The 22,041-nt window shown below is 40.7% G+C and overlaps 1 protein-coding gene across 1 annotated transcript in view; it reads left to right on the top strand.

Annotated features, from left to right (window-relative positions):
* Nucleotides 1-18,073, top strand: part of nyap1 (neuronal tyrosine phosphorylated phosphoinositide-3-kinase adaptor 1) — a 37,952-nt gene extending 19,879 nt beyond the window's left edge. Inside the window, exons 2-7 of the mRNA XM_077231298.1 lie at nucleotides 1,287-1,533; nucleotides 5,967-6,364; nucleotides 7,036-8,748; nucleotides 8,864-9,088; nucleotides 11,131-11,234; nucleotides 14,821-18,073. Of these exons, the coding sequence (XP_077087413.1) occupies nucleotides 1,349-1,533; nucleotides 5,967-6,364; nucleotides 7,036-8,748; nucleotides 8,864-9,088; nucleotides 11,131-11,234; nucleotides 14,821-15,189 (2,994 nt within the window). The 5' untranslated portion in view covers nucleotides 1,287-1,348 and the 3' untranslated portion in view covers nucleotides 15,190-18,073. The remainder of the gene's footprint in view (nucleotides 1-1,286; nucleotides 1,534-5,966; nucleotides 6,365-7,035; nucleotides 8,749-8,863; nucleotides 9,089-11,130; nucleotides 11,235-14,820) is intronic.
* The last annotated feature ends 3,968 nt before the right edge of the window (nucleotides 18,074-22,041 follow it).

Here is a 22,041-nt window from a genome sequence, read left to right as displayed (position 1 = left end):
CAAACAACTAGAAAGGTCATTGGAACGTCTTATAAATTATTTGGTCAAAAATTGAGTGAACTGAAAATGGAGCCTTGTGTAGAGCATGAAAATGAAGCTTCTAATGAATTTTTTTTTTTTTAGGGAAGCATGTGTTTATATGACTTATTATGAAGGGAATACTTACCTCTGTCTCTTCTCCCGTCTAAGACACTTTTTTTGTTATGTTCTGGGGAGATGGGACTTCAGCATTATAGCCTCTATTATGGACACTTAGTCAAAACTGTCTTCCTTTTTCAAGAACAATATGAACAGCACTAGGGAATGCAGAGTATAGATGTAAAGAATGCTGAGTGAAGCACCACCAAGCGTCTGTGCTGCGTTTCAGTTCATCTGGACAGTTGGGATTTTATGCTATCAGAAAGATTGGAATTAATTTGCATACAATTGAATATGTAAACTATTAAAGTGTAACTGATTTTCAACCTGCTTTGTATTGTTGTCAGAATGTATATATAAATTATCAATGTTTGTTCAACAATAAAATTGACATTTACATTTAATTGACGGTCCCAGACTCAAGAGCTTCCGTGAAAACTACAGATTATACTTCCGCATTTTTGTATCCCCGCCCACGGACAGTCGGATCGACAGAACAGTTATTGTAAGGGTAGGTTTATCACTGGAAGTGATACTTCGTCTACTCTTAAAATACTAGGAAAAAATGGAACACTATGGCAACAGCTTTTTACCTGTACGCGACGGTGTTTTGGTTCAGCGAATTGGGCGGAACTGACAGAACGGTAGTGTCTTTCAGTTTTTCCCCTCCTTTTGGTCAAAAACACTATTTGTGTGGTCATCAACACAGGGGTTTTTCTGATTTTCAGTCATGCCATTCTCTCTGTATTTACAATCCTTACAACGCGCTTCACCCGAAACCGAAAAGTAACTCTTTGAATTCTTGCACCCGGGAACAATACAAGTCGTCACCATTACTACTAAAATTTTGCTAAGAAGTATTTCCTACTAAAGCAAGGTGGTATTTGACTCTTGTCAAGCGTATCCATAGCAGACTGGTGGATGTGGCCTTGGATGGCAACATGCCCAGTGCATTATGGGTGTTGAAGTTTTCCTACCTATTTAGCAAAAGGGATGACAAGTCTTTTTTTCTCTGTTTTCTCTAGTCAGGTAGCACGGATTTCAAAATGGCTTTACAATTCTACTGTATAGGCAGCCATGTTTTATTGAAAGCCCATTTTGCCAGAGGTACCCCTTTAACCAAGTGCCTGCATTTCCCTCTTTTACAGGTAACTGGGACGGGGGAAAGCTTTAAAATACCTTCCCCTGCTCCTGATTGGTTCTCTATACCATGAGCTCTGGCTCCGCCCAGGATGTGGCGGTGGAGAATTTCCTGCGTGACATAGAGAGGCGGGGCCAGTGGCTGCACTGCGCTGTTATTGGCTGTGAGGAGGAGCATCCCCGTGGCAACATGAACCTGTTGTACCGCAAAAGTCGACTGGACTGGAGACACAGAGATCAGGAGGGCAAGAAAAGGTAAAAGAGAGAGACAATAATCAGAAAGAAAGAAATCTGTGAGCCTGCTGTAGGAGAATAAAGGAATATGTGAGGAATGAGAAAGATAGAGGGGGTTACAAAGATGCTTTGCAGTGCTTAAATGAAAGGTAAAGGAAAGAAGGAGGTGAGAGGAAGATTAGTAAAACCCTGATTTGATAAAGAAGGTGAGAAAAAGGTGAAACGGAAGGAGGGTATAGAATGAAAAAGATTATCAAGGAGAAGAGAGAGAGAGAGAACGAAATGGAGGAATATGACACGATTAAGAGAAGTCTTAACTCTGAAATAGAGACATTTATCTTTCATATTTTATGCAAAGCATCCAAATCTTCCTTTCGTCTGAGAGACAGGAGGGAGAAGCAGGACATATTCAACACAATCTGCCCCTCTGGTGTCTCAGTGGATCAGCAGCTGGACATTTTCAAAACAGACTTTTTGTTTAATTATCTTACAAATAAATATAATTAGCCATATCAATTTATTCAGTTTTTTTGCCTTTAACTAGTTAACTCTAAATTATAAGTTTTTGTATGTTTTTTTTTTAAATTAATTGTTTATATGTATCAACAGGTTAATCATGCACTGATATTACAATTCTGGCCAATAATTATTTTCATCTTATGGATAATAACCAAGAAATTGTTGGTATTAAATTTCTGTATTTTATCTAAATGAATTGGGTATGTGTGCGTGTGTGCGTGTCAGCTGTGATTTCCTGTCCTAAATCCACATTTCCTTAAGACACATTCAGTTTTATATGTGAGTCTGTATATTACCATATTCTGCAATGCTTTGTTTACATCTTCAACCATGTTCTTTTGAGTGCTTTGTTCCATCTTTAATTCCTTTTAGCTGGGCAGGATTGATTGCAGCCTTTACGCCTCTTTGAGTTCCTCTCTCTCCATCTGTGTGTTTCTGGATGAAGAGGAGAATGCATTTAGATGATTGTCTCTGACACCTGTGCAAATGGACATCAAAGCGCTTTTCATCCACTCTGTGTTCTACATTCATGACACACGCAGAACCCACAACACATCCTGAGCTTAGACAAAAACGCCTGCTTTTATTATAAACTGCTCACACATGCAGACAGACATGTGCTGTCACATCAAACATGCTTTGATACATGCACAGTATCTTCAAGCAGTGATCTCGATCTTCTTCCAGCTCTTTCTCTCCCCTTTACAGAAGTAAAGAGATACACAAGAGGTCACCCACGCATGCTCGCTTTCTGTCTGGAGGATCTGTCCACTTCCTCTCTCGTCCTCCCACTCAATCCCTCCATCCTCCTCCTCTCTGCTGCTGAATGCAGATGATTCTCATTCATTTATCCATCTCTTCCGGTTCCCCTCTGCTTTTCTCGCATCTCGGTGTCAGTCTTTGCATTTGAGTGGCAGCAAATGAATGAATGAATCAAGTGAATCGTTTAGAATGTTAGTAAACTGATTCTGCACTCTAATGCAAAGAGAAAGCCATGTAAGAGCCACATGTTGTGCAGCCTTAAGCAAAACAACAGAAATAGAGCAGACATAAATCGCTTCAGTTCCCCGTACCTTTGAGCTTTCACTCTGCCATGTGAAGCATCGTGTCAAATAAAAGCGAACAACCCAAAATCCTCAGCTATAAGAGAAAACCTCATATGACTGTCAGTCTGGTCACTCTCATATCGCTTTTAGGCAGACAGATTTTAACATTCCGATTTTTTTGGCACAAATGGGTTACAAACCATAGCATTTATTTTGTACAGAGATTAGCTTAAAACTTTAGTATACACTACCGTTCAAAAGTTTGGGGTCAGTCATTTTTTTTTTAAATCATTTAATACTTTTATTCAGCAAAGATGCATTAAATTGAAAAAAGTGACAGTAACGTTGTTACAAAAGATTTCAAATAAATGCTGTTCTTTTGAACTTTCTATTCCTCAAAGAATCCTGAAAAAAAGGTTTTAAACATTGATAATAAAGAAATATATATTGAGTGCCAAATCAGCATATTATAATGATTTCTGAAGGATCATGTGACACTGAAGACTGGAGTAATGATGCTGAAAATTCTGCTTTGCCATCACAGGAATAAATCACATTTTACAATATATTCAAATAGAAAATAGTTATTTTAAATTATAATAATATTTCACAGTATAACTGTTTTTAATATATTTTTGATCAAATAAATGCAGCCTTGGTGAACATAAGAGACCTTTTTCGAAAACATTTTTAAAATCTTACCGACCCCAAACTTTTGAACGGTAGTGTACAATATTTTGTTTCGACATTCCAGGAGTGATGATATTTAGCACTAGGACGTTTCACTGATTGTATCACTAACCAGAACTGACACATATGTATTTGATACACCGATCAAGTGTGGAATACTGGATTTTTGAGTTTGAGTTTGGAAAACAATCCAAAATTAAACATCACACAATGTGAGAAAATAATTCAGTCCAGTGGTTTGTTCTGAATATATTACTATGTTTTGTGCAGCTGAAACTGTGTCTTTCATGGATTTTATGATGGGATGATTAAACCCATTCTGGTCTTTTTGTCCAGATTATACCTGGAAGTCTCCATTGCCAACTCATATGCCGTGTCCCCTGCCTGCACATCATATCCTGTGGTGCTGTTCTTTTCTGTTCGTGTGTGTCACACTCTACTAGCTCAGCACCTTCTCTGGCTTCTGCCTGACAACAGAGACTCACACACACACACACACACACACACACACACACACACACACACACACACACACACACACACACACACACACACACACACACACACACACACACACTGCAGTACAGTGTATTGATGAGTTGCTTCCATCTGGACTTTGTGCACATCACCCTTCATAAAGGTCAGAGCAAGGGGACACGGTGGACTCAGGACAATGTTTACACATCTTAAAAGTTGACAGGAGGAAGTTCATGAATTTCTAATATAACAGTTGAGCATAAGAAAAAAAAATATGATCACAAAAGAGATTTCTTTAATAGCTGTAATTGTTTGAGATTGAATGGAGACTTTCCTTGTTTAGTTTAGTTTTTTTTTTAGTTCATAATTTTAATATGAAACATTTCAAACATTTCTCATCAAATGCTTGAAAAGACCAAATTGTCTACACTATGTTTTAATTCTATCCACATTGTTTATATTGCGCTATATGTTTGCAGTAAGAGCAATATCAGTTTCCTCTGGGTGGTTCTGTTACAAGGAAAAACATGTGTGTGTGTGTGTGTGTGTGTGTGTGTGCGTGCGTGCGTGCGTGCATGCGCGCGTGCGTGTGTGTGTGTGTGCGCAGAAATGGCAACACCCACTATTTACCACCCACAATATACTGCTTGGCCACACCTGAATTAGTGTGTGTGTGTGTGTATATACATGCATGCACATATGCCAGTGTGTGCTCTGTATTTGTGTGTTTAGAGAGAAAAAAATCAGCAAACAATAAACAAATGACAGGCTAGTTGCCTTGGAAACAGGGGGAGCATACTAGTAGATTCAGGAGAATAAGAACAGATGCAGAGAGAGGGATGAAAGGAAAGACAGGGCCCGTGGACAAAGTCTTTTTTGTGTTGGGGAAGAGAGTAAAAGATCAGCTGATTAAACAATGCTTGCAAACATCTCATGAGGAAATATTAAAGGAATAGGGCAACCATTTTTATATGAACTATCCCTAAGAAATCAGGAAATAAAGTTGCAATGAAACAGAAACGTTAGATCTTTTCTTCCATTTTGTGACATGTAATGGATTATCGAGGGACTAAAATGATCGATAAATCCTGCATACAGTACGTCACCAGAGAGAAGTGTGTTGTTAAACCGGAAAGTCCTGTTAAGACATTTTTTTTTAAATAAAAAAATAAACATATACATGGATAGATTGTTCACATCTATACGGGGGGACCAAGTGTCCCCACAAGGATAGTGAAATTTGAAATTGCCTACATTGTGGGAACCACAAAAAACTGCATAATGAACATATTAATTATTATTTTAATGAAAATCTAAACATATGTATGTGAGGGTTTTGTTTAGGTTTACAATACACAAATCATTAACTAATTTTAAAAACCAAATAATTCTATTTGAAATTTCTGTGTACATATTATTTGTATTGGTCTGTTTGACTGTGCAGTAGTACGGGGGATGTATTAACTCCGGAAATGAGCAAAGGATGAGAGTGAATAACAGGGGCTGTAGAGACAAAAATGAAATTGACTGTGAGCTATTAATAGAGCCTTTATCAGTTGAAATGAGGAGAGAGGGAGAGAAAAGAGGATGAAAGTGGGAGGCCTACAGCACAATGAGAAACAAATGTATTATTCTTATCTCATAAAGAATCCCTCCACAAAGAAACAATTCATTTTTTCTCTCATTCCCTGATCTTTCTTTCTCTATTCCCATCTCCCATAGCTCCAACTATAAAGATGCCTCTTCAGCAACAGTCGGGAAGGTTCGGGATCTGGCGTCATTTCGGCGTCATTTCCGAATGGGATTTATGACAATGCCAGCGTCCCAGGACCTGTCGCCTCACTCTTGTGCTGCTGCCATGGCACCACGCTCTCAGTCCTGTCATGCTGTGGGCACCGGTGAGGGAGAGGAGCTTGAGAATGGATATTATCCAGACTCAGACCCTCAAAACCAGTCGAATTCATCCCGCTGCCCCCCAACCAAGCCTAAACGCCACCCCAATACTCGTCTCAGCTCTACGGGCCAGCAGGAGCACCCTTCCCGTGGGGTCCACGCACCACCTGACACTCCGCCACCTCCACCTCCCAATCACCCACCCAAACACCCAGAGAAGCGGAATGGTAAGTGAGCAAATCAATAGTATTTTCATGCTAAAATTAGGGATTTGATTCGATTTAAAAAAAAAAAAAATCTTGACCAGCGATGATTCTTGAGTAGAGGAAGTTCTCATAAATTGCTGTAACTCTGGTGTTTCGGATATCAATAAGGAGCCGTCTGACATGTAACATAACCTTGCATCCAAATTTGTGAATTATTTTAAAATATTTGTTGCCAGGAATCTTGAACTGGGAAACTCCCATGTCTAGTTCTTAATTATAATGAATAATGACGATTAAACCATCCATTGTTTGCTGACAGTATATTGTTAGTCATTCATATATATTTTCGACTGAACTATTATGGAATTGATTTGAATCAAAGATAACTTCAATTATTATCTGTACAGAAAATTGTAATTTGGGCCTTTGTTCGGCTTTCTAATTGTCTCGATTAGAATATTTAAAAATGTATGATAATGAGTGTAATTTTTCTGGCTCAGGAAATTATTTTATTGTACAATAAGACCAGGAACATGTATTAATAAAAGTAAAATGAGTCACATTTGATTTAATGAAACCAGAAAGCTGTACACACCTGGCATGTGGTCTTTGTAAAAATGTCCTCCCTCTCTCTTAGCCTTTGTGTCACTCTTTTTTCCTCTTTTTTTTCTCTGCTTTTCTCTGTTAAACAGCAATGAAAAAATCTGATTCAGGTGAAATGTCAGGACGAAAGGTCCCTCCGTTAAAGCCCAAACGGAGTCCAAGCACACAGCTCTCCTTTGACCCCCCGCCCCCTCGGGTCCCACCCCCAACCACACCCCTTCCCTTCCAGAGCTCTGAGCCCTCTCCACGGGGCGAGGGTGGAGATGATGAGCCGGTTTACATTGAGATGGTGGGCCAGGTCTTCACCCGAGAGACTCACAACACCCCCACTCCTCACCCACTCACGCCCTCCGCCACCACGCCTGATTCTGACTCAGATCAAGGAGAGGCCATTTACGAAGAGATGAAGTACCCCTTACCAGACGACAAAACTCGAGAAGCCCACCGCCGCTTGCCACTCAAACATGAGCGTATGAAGTCCTCTAAAGCATACCACTCCTCCATCATCTCGTCCTCCACCTCTTCCTCGCTTCCGCGCCCCTCTTCCTCTTCTCCAGCCTGCACCTCTTCCAAGCCTAAAGCTACCGTCTCAATCTCTCACTCCTCTCCTCTGCCTTCGTCCTGTTCCTCTGCATCCTCCACTCCCGTACCTCAAGCCCTTTCCTCATCACCACACCCTCCCCGTGCTCCCACACCCTATTTGCTGCCAGGGTCCAAGTCTGAACATGAGCCCTGCTCCAGTAAGATCCCAGCACCTTTCCCTAACTTGCTTCAACACAAGCCTCCTCTCCTAGCTTTTCCCCAGCCAGCCGCTGCCTCCAGTGGGATAGGGGCTCAACATAAGACCAGCTCAGCCAAGATCAGCGTGCAATCAGCCTCCAGCCTGCCAGCATCTACCAGCACCTCCTCCAGCACAAGCTTGACCAGCACTTCCAAAGATTCCACTGGAGTTGAGAAAGAACGAGAGAAGGAGAGGAGGGAAGGACAGCTGGGACCCACACCGGGACTCAGAGCCCGCAGTCATTCCACTCCTCTTCCTCCTTCATCAAAGTCCTCCTCTCCATATTCCCACCATCATCATCATCACCACCCTCACCACAGGCCTTCCCACTATCACCATTACCGCAAGCCTGAGAAAGAGATGTCGTTAGTGGGCAAGGGGTCAGGACAGTCCTCCACCCAGACGCAAACGCAGCCTAAGGAGGGCAAGTCTGTCAGCTTCCTGCTCAAGTCCGAAAAATCTGAGAGGGATCGTGATCGAGAGAGGGATCGTGATCGAGAGAGAGATCGTGATCGAGAGAGAGACCTGAGCAGCACACCATCTTCCAGTCATTCTGACACCCCCTCCTCAAACACATACACACACACTTCTCAAACCGGCACTAGCACCACTCCAACGCCAAGTCAACCGTCATCGTCCACAGCAGCCACGCCACCTTCCTCCTCTTCTTCCTCCACTCAGCGCCCTCCATCTCGCTCTCACATGCACCGGTCACACACCCCGCACTTGTCCCATGGCCTTCCTGCTTACAAACCTCCCCCCTCTGACAGCCCCCTGCTCTGGACCTACCCCTCGGTTGGTTTCCGCCGACCGCCTGCCTACGATAGCTTGCGCGGTGGCTTGCAGTTACCATCCTTGCACACAGACCCCACTAAAACTGGATCTGCAGCCCAGACATTGCAGGCCAAGGCCGGGTTCATTCCCTGGGAGAGCGCAGCTGCCTTGGGGCTCACAGAAGAACAAGCTTACTGGCCCATGCACCGAAAATTATCATTCAGTCATGGGAGCCGAGACACTGAGAGTGAGTAATGGTTAGGGTGGGTGGAATGAGTATGAGGGATGATTATTGAGGAGGTTCTCTTTGTAATGTACTATCGTAGATGTTTAATTGTGTTTTTCTCTCAAATGCTCTCTAGAGGAAGATGGAGGTGTGTGGAATGGCAGTGCGGATGCTCTATTGAGGAGAGAGAGGGATGACCTAGCAGCCATGCGGTGTGGCGGACACTCTGGAATACCTGTGCGGGCAACAGGGAGACACAGCGAGAGCTTGGCTGGGGCGGATGGACCACCAGGGTTGAGAGGACTGATACGAGCGGGCCTGCCCTTACCCTGCCAAACCTTCCCAGCATGCCGCAATGGAGGTGAGATCCAATTGAAATGACATTAGCACAGGCTTTCTGCCATGACCTCAGTAGTTAAAACTCTGGATATAGATCAAGCATGTTTAGGTTAGAGATAAAACATTTGTAGACTTAGCTCATAAACAACTGATTGACTGAAAGGTTAGTTGCTTTATAAGATGTAATTTGATGTTAACTAATTTGGCTGTTAGGATCAGTGTGCATTGATTTGTTTGAAAAGCATCAGATTTCATTAAAGAATAAAAAGATGGCTAGTTTTAAACCATAATCAAAAAATCCCCAAAATCATGTTATACAATTAGCTAAGCAGTACAAATATTCCTAGCTAACTAGCTGCAGTACCTGTCACAGTTATGGGATATTATTGGATATTTAAGAATTGATAACTGTATGCCATCAGTGACGTAGCATACGGGCACGCACTTGTTGGACGGCCCCGCAATAACTGTGCCAGGTTGCGCCGATAAACGATGATTTTGTGTATTGACGATGGCCAGAGATATCGTCAAAAGCATCAGCTATCGGCCTTATCAAGAGGATTTGGCAAATCCAAATACTGTATTAAATTATTATTATTACTACTACTCTACTACTTTTATTATTAAATTAATTTTACAATTCATTTGCCCCACAATAATTTTATAGTGCATCACCCCATAACCAATGTGCTGTGAGGAAAATAAAAGCTTAGTAAGATTAGCTTTCTCCTTATTTCAAAAACAACTTGTTTGAAAAAATACTTCTCTTTTTAACTACTTTGGGCCACAAGATAAATATTAAGAAAATAAATTAAGACCGTTATATACCCTTATCAGCATGTTGAAGTAGATTCAGCTCTCATCTCATCATTATTAAATAAATGAGTAATTAAACAAGTACACTTAATCACCCCCCCCCCCCACCCCCAGCAAAAGGGGGGCCTCGGACTTGCCCCATGGATTTGACACAAATGCTACGCCACTGTTTTCCATGATACATTCCTGAGTGAATTGACTAAACACTTGAGTCATGCAGTATTCATGTGCATTGCACATCATGCATTTAATTCACATACCACACACTGTCTAACTTAGCCAAGCAATACATGCATTACACTGTGCAATGTACTTTTAAATGAAGTCAGTGTCATTTTTACAATGCAAACATACCTGCTTTCAATGCAAATGAGGTTCATTATAGAATGCAACGCATTTACAGACGTCAGCGCTATTTGCTTGCTGCAATTAATGTTGCGCCATTAGTGGAAAGTAGGGTGGAAAGCAGGCTGAATTTCATTATTATCTGTAGAAACAGTTTGTGTACTGCTACTATTCATCAAGGCAGCAATAATTCATCAAATTATGATAACGAAGGATAAGAGTGTTATAAACGAGCACATATCCAGATGGAACTTATAGCTGAGCCCCCTTTCTGCATTTTTAAAGAATAATTTAGGTGGCTGGATTGCTGTGGTGGCGTGATGCTGTACAGTCCCAGCATGCACGTCAAGCATGCCAGATCATGGTGTACTGCATCCCATCCTCCACAACCTTACGGAACTGCAACATGCAAATTTCATCAGCCTTCATTTTTTATTTGCATAATTCCTTTTAATGATCAATGCTATCAGTGTGAATAATTCCTTCTTAGTGATACCCCCCCCCCCATGCTCTTGAATGCTGTCATGTACATCTTAAACATATTAATTCTGCTTTCTAAAAGATGGCAATAGGAACTGATTTATGTAAGTTTAAAACTATGTGACTATTTCCATTATTAATAGTGCAAGTCAAGAATCAAGGGTATGTAAACTTTTGAACGAGGTCATTTTTATAAATTCCGCTTTTTTTGTCTTGTGGACTATATGCAAATCTTTTATGTAAAATATCTTATCCAGGACAGTACTAAATAAAAAAAATGAGTGAACATGAATTTTGTATAATCAGATTCTGCAAGGTATTTAAGTATGTAAATTTTTGAGCACAACAGTATTTTAGATTTGACTTCTTGAGACTTAACCTTGCAAAACAATAACTTGACTCTGTGTCTGTGATCTTTTATAGAGTTGGGTCGCCTTGGCAGGTCTTCCTCCACTTCAGGAGTGAGACAAGCAGGGGCTGACGTTCTAAGGCAGAGCAGCCTCCCGGCCAGAGAAGCACTCAACCAGGTAACACCCGCCAGCATTATTAAAGCTGTCACTAACTCCACATAAACACACACTTAGAGACTTATTACCTGCAGTGTTATAGTTTCCTAAGCCCTGTTTAAACACACTCATCTGGGTAAAACTGCAATCACATTAGGTTGAGTTGAGTAAGAAATTACTTTGGACCTGCAGCCATTTTTTCTGCAGAACTTCAAAGAAGGTACTTTGAAGAATGTTTTAAGTGTTTTGTCCATACAGTGAAAGTCAGTTGGGTCCAGAACAACAATTTTTTGTGTTCCACAGAATAAAGAAACAACTATGTTTACATGCACAACTTTTGTTTCAATCGGACTGAATTCATTCCAATTGATGAATCTGAATGTACTGTTTACATGAACACTAAACATGTAATTGGGTTGATGTGCGGATTGTGCGCGTTTATAAGTCACAAGCTTGTGCGCACACTGCACGAATATACTGAGTTTCCCGCTGTTTGCGTATAATAACCAATTCTCCTACATTGGTTCTTTATTTGTTTTAAACAGCAGACTTAATATTTATCTATTTTGGGTAATAATTTGGAGACAATGAGCATATTAACATATGAGCATATGTTGTGCCGTGCTGCTTATATTTATAAATTATATTCATATTTATACCTCTCCGCGCCCAGAACCAGTTGTCTGCAGATGAGAATCCGAAACAAGGACTGGTGGGATGTTGTCCTCCTCCACTTCACTTACGCTGAGTGAAAGGAAAATTTCAAAATGACTGGACACTTTACAAATTTATATGACACTTTATTCAGCAGGAAGAACAGCTTGTTCCGCGCGTCATACGTCATTATGCTATTTCTAAGTCATTGTTCATGCGCAGTCCTTTCAGTTTCGGTTTTCGATCCGATCAAGCGTTTACATGTCCTCTCGATCGGATTAGAAAAGCAATAAACCACCCCTTTCAATCCGATCGAAATTTCATTCGGATCGACCGAAATCGGATCAATTAAGATGTTTACATGAAGGCTTTTCATTCTGATTGAGCCGTCAATCCGATTACTAACAGACCCACATGACCTTCAAAAAAATATAGATGTGCACTGATGAATCAATATTCCATAAAAAAGAGTTGTCCATTTTTATTTCATAGTGACTTTAATAAATGCTGTAAAATAAAATAATTGTTGAATGTAGCAACAGTGTAAAGTACAAGAAGATTTTTCATATTTAACTCAACAGCGGTTTTACCAAAAATTGGACATATTCTGTCTGGGCCTGATTATAGTACTGTAAATGCTGTTGCAATGACCTTTAATTCACCTCGTACACCAACCTGACACTCTGAGAAAGAGCTTATTTGCATATTGTGCTTTTCAGTGCAGGGTATTCAGGAAATGCTTTGAATTCACACCGGCTTGTTCAGCCTCAGTCGGTGTAGATACTGCAGTAATTAATTAAATTCAGTTCAACTGGTTAACATGCTTAAGTGTAATTGAAACCAAGCTTGACAGTTGCGGCAGGTGATCTAAAACTAATTTCATTCCATTTTGTGCCCCTGTGGCTGCTATTCCCGACAGTCATTAGGTAAATCGCGGAGCCCATTGAGTCACCAGCATCCCCACCCAAACATGTCTGTATCTGCACTGCACTCCGCTGCAGGGTCAATGAGTGCAGAGAAAAAGGGGGATGAATGCAGAGCGGGAGCGAGGCAGAGAAATGCAGCAGAGGGAAAGACAGACAGAGGGAAAGGGGGAGAAAAATGCAGCATAGAATAGAAAAAAGTGGTGACAGAATGAAAGAGAGGAGACAGACACAGCACACGGGTGGAGAAAACGGGTGCAGCAGTAAGAAAGAGTGTTTTTTGTCAGTGTGTGGCAGGCAGACAAACACTCTGTGAATGATCAAACTCAAACCTAGTCCCGCAGCCGGTGTCTCTTCATGCCGGTCGGTGACGGGCTTTGATTCTGCCGTCTGACTGTCTCTGTCAGCGGTTTGTTAAAGAGCCATTATTAGATTTTAGTATGTTGAATGTGTGAAAAGTAACAAGGAGAATCCAGGGAGACTGCGCACATGCAAAGCAGCTCGTGTTTTTTATGTGTTAACAGACAGGGATGTGTGTGTTGTATTATAGACAGACTGGTGTGCAACACATGCAGGAAAGAATCTTTCATTTTCAATCTTGTTGAATGTTAGCGGCTGTAGAGAAGCCTCTATTCTTTTCCCCTCGTGTGCTGTTGTCTCTTGGCAAAAGTTCACATGCTGACACAGTCATAGTGTGTGTGTGTGTGTGTGCGTGTGTGTGTGTGTGTGTGTGTACACACCACAGAGATTGACTCGTGAGCTGATATGACCTTCCCACTCAGAGAAGGGGGATGGGACGGATGCTGTGAGTTGGCGCTATGCCGCTATCTGGTGGCGTTCTTTGATATAGCATAAAGCACAAACCCAGAGTCCACAAAATACACATATTAAGTGGAAAATTTGAATAAAACTTGCCATTAACTTTATAAGTGGTTAAGGTTGAATCGTAATATCTATAGTCTGATGTGAGCGATTCCTGATGTGACTGCCATTTTAACCATTTTAATCTTAAAAAAGTACTATAACAATTTATTTTCTCCAGGAAATCCACAAATATATATATATATATATATATATATATATATATATATATATATATATATATATATATATATATATATATAATACTGTATATATTGTTGTTATTGTAAACATAAAATATGTTTTAAAAAAAGATACAATTTACAATACAAAATCTCTTTTAAGGCAAGTTTAAATATCTGTGGCCTCCTCTCAAATCATCTATCACTGACAGCTGTACTTGCACTACCAACTGCTTTTCTCCCCATTATTCCTCAACCTTGGCCAAAATTCATAATGGAAATGCATCAAGCAGCAAAACAAGAAACTTTTCACTGTTGTATGATATATTTGATGATGATCAAAACAAAAAAAGAGAGAAGCATTGTGATAAATACATTTTGTACCCTATAAAACATAATATAAAATAATAAAAAGCTGGAAATTATGAAATATCTACTATAATATAATCAAATATTTGCTATTTATTTGTTGTTTGGGAAACGATTTATTCAATCTAAATATATGACTACATTTTAATCGCCCCTCAATGTTGTTATCGTTAGCTAAAACTATTTTCGGTTGAAATAAACTTTGTAAAATAAAAAATATTATAACTATCAGATGAAAACAAAAATTAGACGAAGTTGAAGTACTAAAATGATTGAACTACAACTGAAATAAAAATAAATAAATAGTAAAAAAAATGACATTTAAATGAAATAATAAAAGCTCATTTAAAATATTAATAAATACTACAATTGTTTATAAAAAAATATATTAAAATAGCACTGATCACCCTCAATGCACCTCTTGCTTTTGGCAGCCAGATGGTGTAGTTATGGCGTCTACCACTTGACATGCAAACCAGCCAAACTTTTATATCTTGATATCAAACAATCACATGATGATGAACCACTGCATTTCATCTGCTCCGAACTATGCAATCTAAAGTCATTTCAACAATTTTTCTCGCCCTTTCACCTCTCAACCATCTGTACCGTCTGCAGTTCCACTCTCTCTCGCAGGTTCAGTGTCAGACACCCTGCAGTCCATCTGTGAGCCGGCAGCAGCAGTACCAGCAGCAGCAGCAGGTCCAGCTCCAGTTCCAGCAACTGGCTCAGCTCGCCGCGCAGGCCCAGGCTCACATCGGCACCTCCGCAGCCCCGGCCCAGCGAGACGGCAAGCTTCTGGAGGTGATCGAGAGGAAGCGCTGCCTGTGTAAGGAGATTAAGGCTCATCGCCGGCCGGATAAGAGCTTATGTAAGCAGGACAGTATGCCTATTTTACCCAGCTGGAGGAGAACGCCGGAGCCCCGCAAGACTGGAACGCCGCCCTGCCAGAGGACGCAGGCTGTGGTGTGGGACACGGCTATCTGACCAAGGTAGAGAGAGGGGAAAGGGTAGGGAATATGAAAGTCATGACTGATAGAGACAGGGGAAGTGGAAATCCTTTCTTTTTTTTCCTTTTTGGTGTAAAAAGACAAAATGGGAATTTCGCGAGAAATGAGAGAAGTGGCCTTGGAGTGAAGAGATTAAAATAAAACTGGAAAAAACAAAGTGAGGGCATTTTGTCAAGAGAGAATAGCATGATTTAGATTAAATCTCTCTGTAGAAGCAGGAGAAAACATGTGTTCACACAGTGTTTATGTGCCATATAGATGCAGCAGCCAACACATACACATTGGAGTCTGAACTCTCTCTGAGCTGCTGCAAATATAACCTGTGCTGCTGAGTTTACAACCCTTTTTGAAACGCACTGGAAACCTTTGGAGCACCACAACGTTCGTACTCTAAATATAATCCATCAGCGAGGAGAATAGACATGCTTTTTCCTCCAAGGATCGAAGAAATGATCAAAACTTGATCCGTTAAGAATGAAGAGATGCTGAAAGATCATAGTGGGGCTTTTCCTCATATCATAAACTCTCTGTGACTTTGGACTTGTGTGTTTTTACTGACATGATGTACTCAGATATGCTGCTGTTTCCTGGGCATCCACTAGTCTGATGTTTTTTTTATATTCCAGAAGAGAGTGTGTGTGTGTGTGTGTGTGTGTGTGTGTGTGTGTGTGTGTGTGTGTGTGTGTGTGTGTGTGTGTGTGTGTGTGTGTGTGTGTGTGTGTGTGTGTGTGTGTGTGTGTGTGTGTGTGTCATGGTGAACTTTGTAGATGTATCTTTGCATCAGAGGTGTGTGAGTTGGATGTAGACCAGAGAGGATATTCAGACACACAGAGAGCAAAATTGCAAAGAGTACAGGGAAACGTCAATAAAACAAAATTCGACATACTGTATGTATACAGAGAAAAAAGTCAAACTCTTGCTTAAACATTTAGACATGATGATGGAAACGATGATGAAGGTCTGTGTGGTACTGACGTAGATTGTAGAAGAGATCCATTTTAAGTCTAATTACTGCCTATTGATTGAGTGCCAATTTGCTGAGTGCGGTGACACACGTGTCTCTGAATCTTGAGAGTATAAGAAAAGCTGTTCAGCAGAAGTTACTTGACTTTTGTAGCAATATTTGGAAACTGATCATTTGCCCCAGTCCAATACAAAATCATGATGGAGAAATAAAGATAACCAATAACACTTAGGTCAGATCCACATTGCATTATTTTGCAAGGGCAAATCAACTGTTGAAATTCACTTGATGAAACTAGCAACCAGTAAGGTCACCGGATGAGCTTCATTACAAAAACCATCAAAGGAAACCGAATGAGGACCAATGCACAGGCTGCTTTAACACAAGGTGTCATTGTATTCACCTAAAAACTACTATATTTATGCATCTGTTTACATTTAATCTGTATCTGAGCATATGCGGAGCTAACATCTAACTGTATTTTTCAGTCCTTTTGGCAGAATAGTTTCATGTGTCAATCAACTGGGGTTTGATAAGATAGAGAGACATATAAAAGGCCTCTGTCAGTTGTATCTTAAGTACAGTAAGGTTGAGCAATCCAGTCACCCTGTCTCTTAGAGAATAAAACAACAAAAACACAACTTTCCACACTGTCCAGTACTCATGCACACATGCTTATACACAGGAACGCACACACTCACAGCGCCTTATTGGGAAATATGAAGATGCAGGGGCGCTCTTCAGAGCGACGTTGGAACTTTCCGCACAAAACAAAGCGAACCACATGATATCGAGATTAAACAAGAAAAGAGTATACAAGTGTTAAAATCTGTATAATAAACATGTACAACTGTATTGATTATGTAGCAATTATTTCCACTTTCATACTTGTAATCAATAAATATATTGTAGCATATAATGTATAAAAGTAAAAGGTGTTTAATTGTTTTATAAAGAAATTTAGTAGTTTTATCTGTGGCTATCTGTCTACACTGTACTGAATGGACCGCTGAAAGGCGAACCCTCTCTACTAAAGGCACAGTCTCAGACACTCTCACACACACACCAATGTTTTTCCAGCTAGTGTCATGCAATTCCCTTTAAGCAACTTAAGTCTGATCTCATTCACACCCCACTTGGCTCGTTGGAATATCAGTTGGATATTTTTGAAGTACTTCTGCTGCTATATTGAATTTCTACTTTTGCTTACATATCCCTCACTGCTGTTGTTTCATTTCTATTGTTCGTTCTTTTGAGTGTTCTTATGATTTTTTTTGGGGGGGGGGTTGGGGAGGTGGATCCTTTTGTAACTGTTGGCAATTGAACGTTTCTCAGTTATTGTTGTTGTGGTTGTATTTAAAAGTTGTTGTTATTTTTTGAATAGTTAACAGCGCCAACCTGTACAGTTCTCACCCTGGCAACACTACTGTAAATGTGATGGCAATGTTGCAGTGATGTTGCCAAGGGTTTGACGTGCTGTCACCACGACAACGGGGTTTCACTGCACCATTTGAAATACAGTCTTTATCAAACAGTACGGAGGACCACAGTGGAGGAGGGCTGGTGCAATGCATGCTGGGAATTCTGGACGGATTCCCTTAAAGATTCAGTTCAAGGTTGGGCTGCGTCCCAGTCTTTATAAATTGTGCCCAGTTTGTACTTCAGATATACTAAATAATCACATAGTGGCAATTTATTAAGATGAAAAGGGTAACTTAAGTATTATTGGGTAAACTAGTTTACAGAAACTGTCGGCTTTGCGTGTCTACATAAACGGTGGCCATATTATGAGTGCCATAATATATTGATATGGTAAGATACGGTGTACCTTGGAAATCACTGTAGTGCTATATTTGCATTGATATCGTCATGAAATAAATTTTATATGATGAACATAGCATCACGTGTGCGAGTAACAGTGTGTGTGTGTGTGTGTGTGTGTGTGTGTGTGTGTGTGTGTGTGTGTGTGTTTGTGTGTGTGTGAGAGAGAGAGAGAGAGAGAGAGAGAGAGAGAGAGAGAGAGAGAGAGAGAGAGAGAGTAAAATAAACTGTTGAAACCCACATGGCTTTAATGTCTTCTTGTCCTGCAGTCTACTCATGATACAATCAATTGGATATCTGCTATCACAGTCTGATGCGCTAATGTTTTTATTCATTCATTCACTCTCTCTTCATCCTGACCTTCTAGGCTTTTTGGTTCTGCATCCAGTTACACTGTGGGCAGTTGTTCCTTACACAAGTGTCAGCATCATGAATACAAGGTGCTGTAACAACAACAGTCTGTTGCAGAAATGTGTGGACTGATTTGCTGTTCACTGATGCCCTGTATGAAAGATGCAGCTCTCATACAACTTCTGTTGTTCTACAGTCTCCTGTATAAGATATTGTTGACCATGATCTGTCATCTGTCTCCCTGAACTTCATTATATACGTTGTTTAAATTTTTTACATAACAGATGTATCAAGAGTGCAAGATTTCGACTTCTGAAGCTGGACTTCTGAAGTGTTGGATTAATACGTAATGGTTTGCTGTCCAAAGCATCAGAAATATTAAGTAGCCAATATAGTTACGTAGATAAAAAGAATGCTTGGCCACTTCCCAGTACTTGTTTTGTTTCCCTGCATTAGGAAAAATGGTACTGCTTAATTCTGCACTGTAAAATTGGGATCTTTGTAGAACTTTAAAAAAAAAATTAAACCAAGAGTTTGAATGTTTGGTCACACTTTAGATTAGGGTTCAATTCTCACTATTAAGTAACTATTAACTACAACTTTTGCATCAATAAACTCCTAGTAACTAGTTATTAATAGTTAGTGTTAAGTTTAGGTATAGGGTAAGATTAAGGGATGTAGAATAAGGCATTAATATGTGCTTTATAAGCATTAGTAAACAGCCAATATCATATTCGCATGCTAATAAGCAACTTGTTAATAGTGAGAATTGGACCCTATTTTTTATTATATATTATTAATTCTTTATATACACTGATGTTCAAAAGTTTGGGGTCGGTAAGATTTTTCATGTTTTTAAAAGAAGTCTCTTCTGCTCACAAAGGCTGAATTTATTTGATTAAAAATACAAAACAAACCCAATAATATTGTGAAATATTATTTCAGTGTAAAACAGCTGTTTTCTCTGTGAATATATAGTAAAGTGTAATTTATTCCTGTGATCAAAGCTGAATTTTCAGCATCATTACTCCAGTCTTCAGTGTCACATGATCCTTCAGAAATCATTCTAATATGATTTAATGCTCAAGAAACATTTCTGATTATCAATGTTGAAAACAGTTGTGTATCATTTTTTTAGGATTCTTTCATGAACAGAAAGTTAAAAACAACAGCATTTATTCATTTAAAAGTGGCATGGGAAAAGCAGGTTGTACCTAGAGCGCAGGTGGAGTCTTTATACCTAAAGAAAAGATGCTACAAGCATCAGTCAGTTTCGTCCTATTTCACTATTAAACGTCGAAGGTAAGATTTTCTTCAGCATTATTGGCAGAGATTGTCAACTTACCTATTAAAGAATGGCTTCATTGACACTTCAGTTCAAAAAGCGGGCATTCCAGGGTTCTCAGGATGCTTAGAACACATCAATGTTATCTGGCAACGAATTCAATCAGCTAAAAAGGAGAGGAAGGAGCTCCATGTGACGTTCCTGGATTTGGCTAATGCATATGGTTCAGTGCCACATGAGCTTCTTTGGGCAGCATTTGATTTTTTTAGAGTACAATGTCAATAACCAATTTAGTGAAAGCCTATTTTGGAGATTTGCAATTTAGTTTCTAAACTCCAAAATTCAGCACCGCATGGCAATGCTTAGAGGTTGGAATAATGGCAGGATGCACCATTTCTCCACTGGCTTTTACCATGGCAATGGAAGTAATCATTAGGGCATCAAGATGGGTAGTAGGAGGAGAGTGCTTGGCTTCTGGGATGCGACTACCACCAATCAGAGCATACATGGATGACATGACAACCATGACTACAACGGTAGCCTGCACTAATCGGTTATTGGGGAAGTTAACAGATAATATTGAATGGGCACGAATGCAATTTAAGCCCTCTAAATCAAGGAGCATCTCGATAGTTAAAGGAAAGGTAGTAGATAAAACATTCTTCATTAATGGTGAGGCAATACCAACAGTTTCTGAGAAGCCAGTGAAGAGTCTTGGGAGATGGTACGATGGGGATCTAAAGGACACAGTTCGAGTGGGAGAAGTTAGACGACAAGCAGTGGAAGGGTTGAAGAGCATAAACAGCTGTGCTCTACCAGGCAAACTAAAACTCTGGTGCTTTCAGTTTGGTCTACTGCCAAGGTAGCTGTGGCCACTGACTGTGTACGAGGTTTCTTTGACAACAGTGGATAAGCTGGAAGCGTTTATAAGTTCATACATCAGGAAATGGTTGGGAGTTCTACGTTGCCCCAGCAGAGTGGGACTTTATAGTAAAGGAGTACTGCAGCTGCCAGTCTCTGCTTTAACCGAGGAGTTTAAGTGTGCCAAGGTCAGACTGGAAATGACTTTAGCAGAGTCACGCGACAAATGTGTAAGGGAGGCAGCCCCTGTGGTAAAAACTGGTAGAAAGTGGTCAGCAAAGAAATCTGTAGTAGAGGCAAAGGCTGACCTTCAAATTGGGGATATCTTGGAACAGGTACAACATGGAAGAGGGGGTTTTGGGCTCAGTTTAGCTCCTCCTAAATGGCACAAGGCAGGCCCAGCTCAAAGGAGGAAGCTGGTAGTCAACGATGTGCGAAAGCAGGAGGAGAGGATGAGATGTATAAAGGCCATTTCCCAGGCCAGGCAGGGAGAGTGGATGAGATGGGAGAGTGTGGAACAACGCAAGATGGGCTGGCAAGACCTTTGGTCAATGGAAGAGAGTAGGATCAGTTTACTTATTAGGTCAACATATGATGTTCTCCCATCACCGCAGAACCTAAACCTCTGGGTAGGAGAGGATCCCTCTTGTCCTTTGTGTTCATCACCTGCCACATTAAGGCACATTTTGACAGGATGTAAGGTGGCTCTTAGCCAAGTTCGGTTTACTTGGCGCCATGACCAAGTATTGCGATGTTTGGCTTTAGCATTGGAAGGCAAGCGTAGTATGACCAATAAGTTGCCGCCTGTTCAAGCAAAACATTACACGCAGAAGACAATATTCCTCCGCCCAGGTGAGCAACCACCAAGAAAAGGTGCTAAAACCAATTCTCGCCCAGGACAACTGGAAGCTGCTAGGGACTGGAAGATGCTGACTGATCTGGATCAACGGCTTATTTTTCCACCTGAGATTGCCACCACTGACCTACGAGCAGATATTGTTTTGTGGTCTGGATCAGCACGCATTGTTCAACTGATAGAGTTAACAGTGCCATGGGAGGATGCGGTAGATGAGGCATATGAGAGGAAGAAACTGTGGTATGCTCATCTGGCCACTGAAGCAGAACAGCGAGGATGGAGAGTCCAGGTTTATCCAGTGGAAGTGGGTTGTCGAGGTTTTGAGGCACACTCTACAACCCGGTCCCTCAGAGACGTCGGATTCAGTGGCCAAGAGTTGCGTCGCACAGTAAAGAACTTATCTGAAGCAGCAGAAAGGAGCAGCAACTGGCTGTGGTTGAGACGGAAAGATTCTAGCTGGCTGCGTACAGGCCGCCATGCTACGGTTTCGTAGAATTCTTGAAAACTTGAAGAGTCTGTTGGTTTATTTGTATAGGTTGTATAGTATTTACAGTCATTACGTTCCTGTGTATATTGTGTGAATGACGGGTGGTTGGGCAGATATTGTGTTTTGTGGTAGGTTGTATGCCACACGGAACCGTTGCCACTGAAACTGCATATTAACGCTCCAGTGGGGCTCGACAGCCTTAGT

The sequence above is a fragment of the Siphateles boraxobius genome, unplaced genomic scaffold (genome assembly GCF_051911475.1).
Source record: "Siphateles boraxobius isolate OS27281-9 unplaced genomic scaffold, OSU_SipBor_1 16, whole genome shotgun sequence".
NCBI lineage: Eukaryota > Metazoa > Chordata > Actinopteri > Cypriniformes > Leuciscidae > Siphateles > Siphateles boraxobius.
This window is presented reverse-complemented; position numbering and strand designations above follow the sequence as displayed.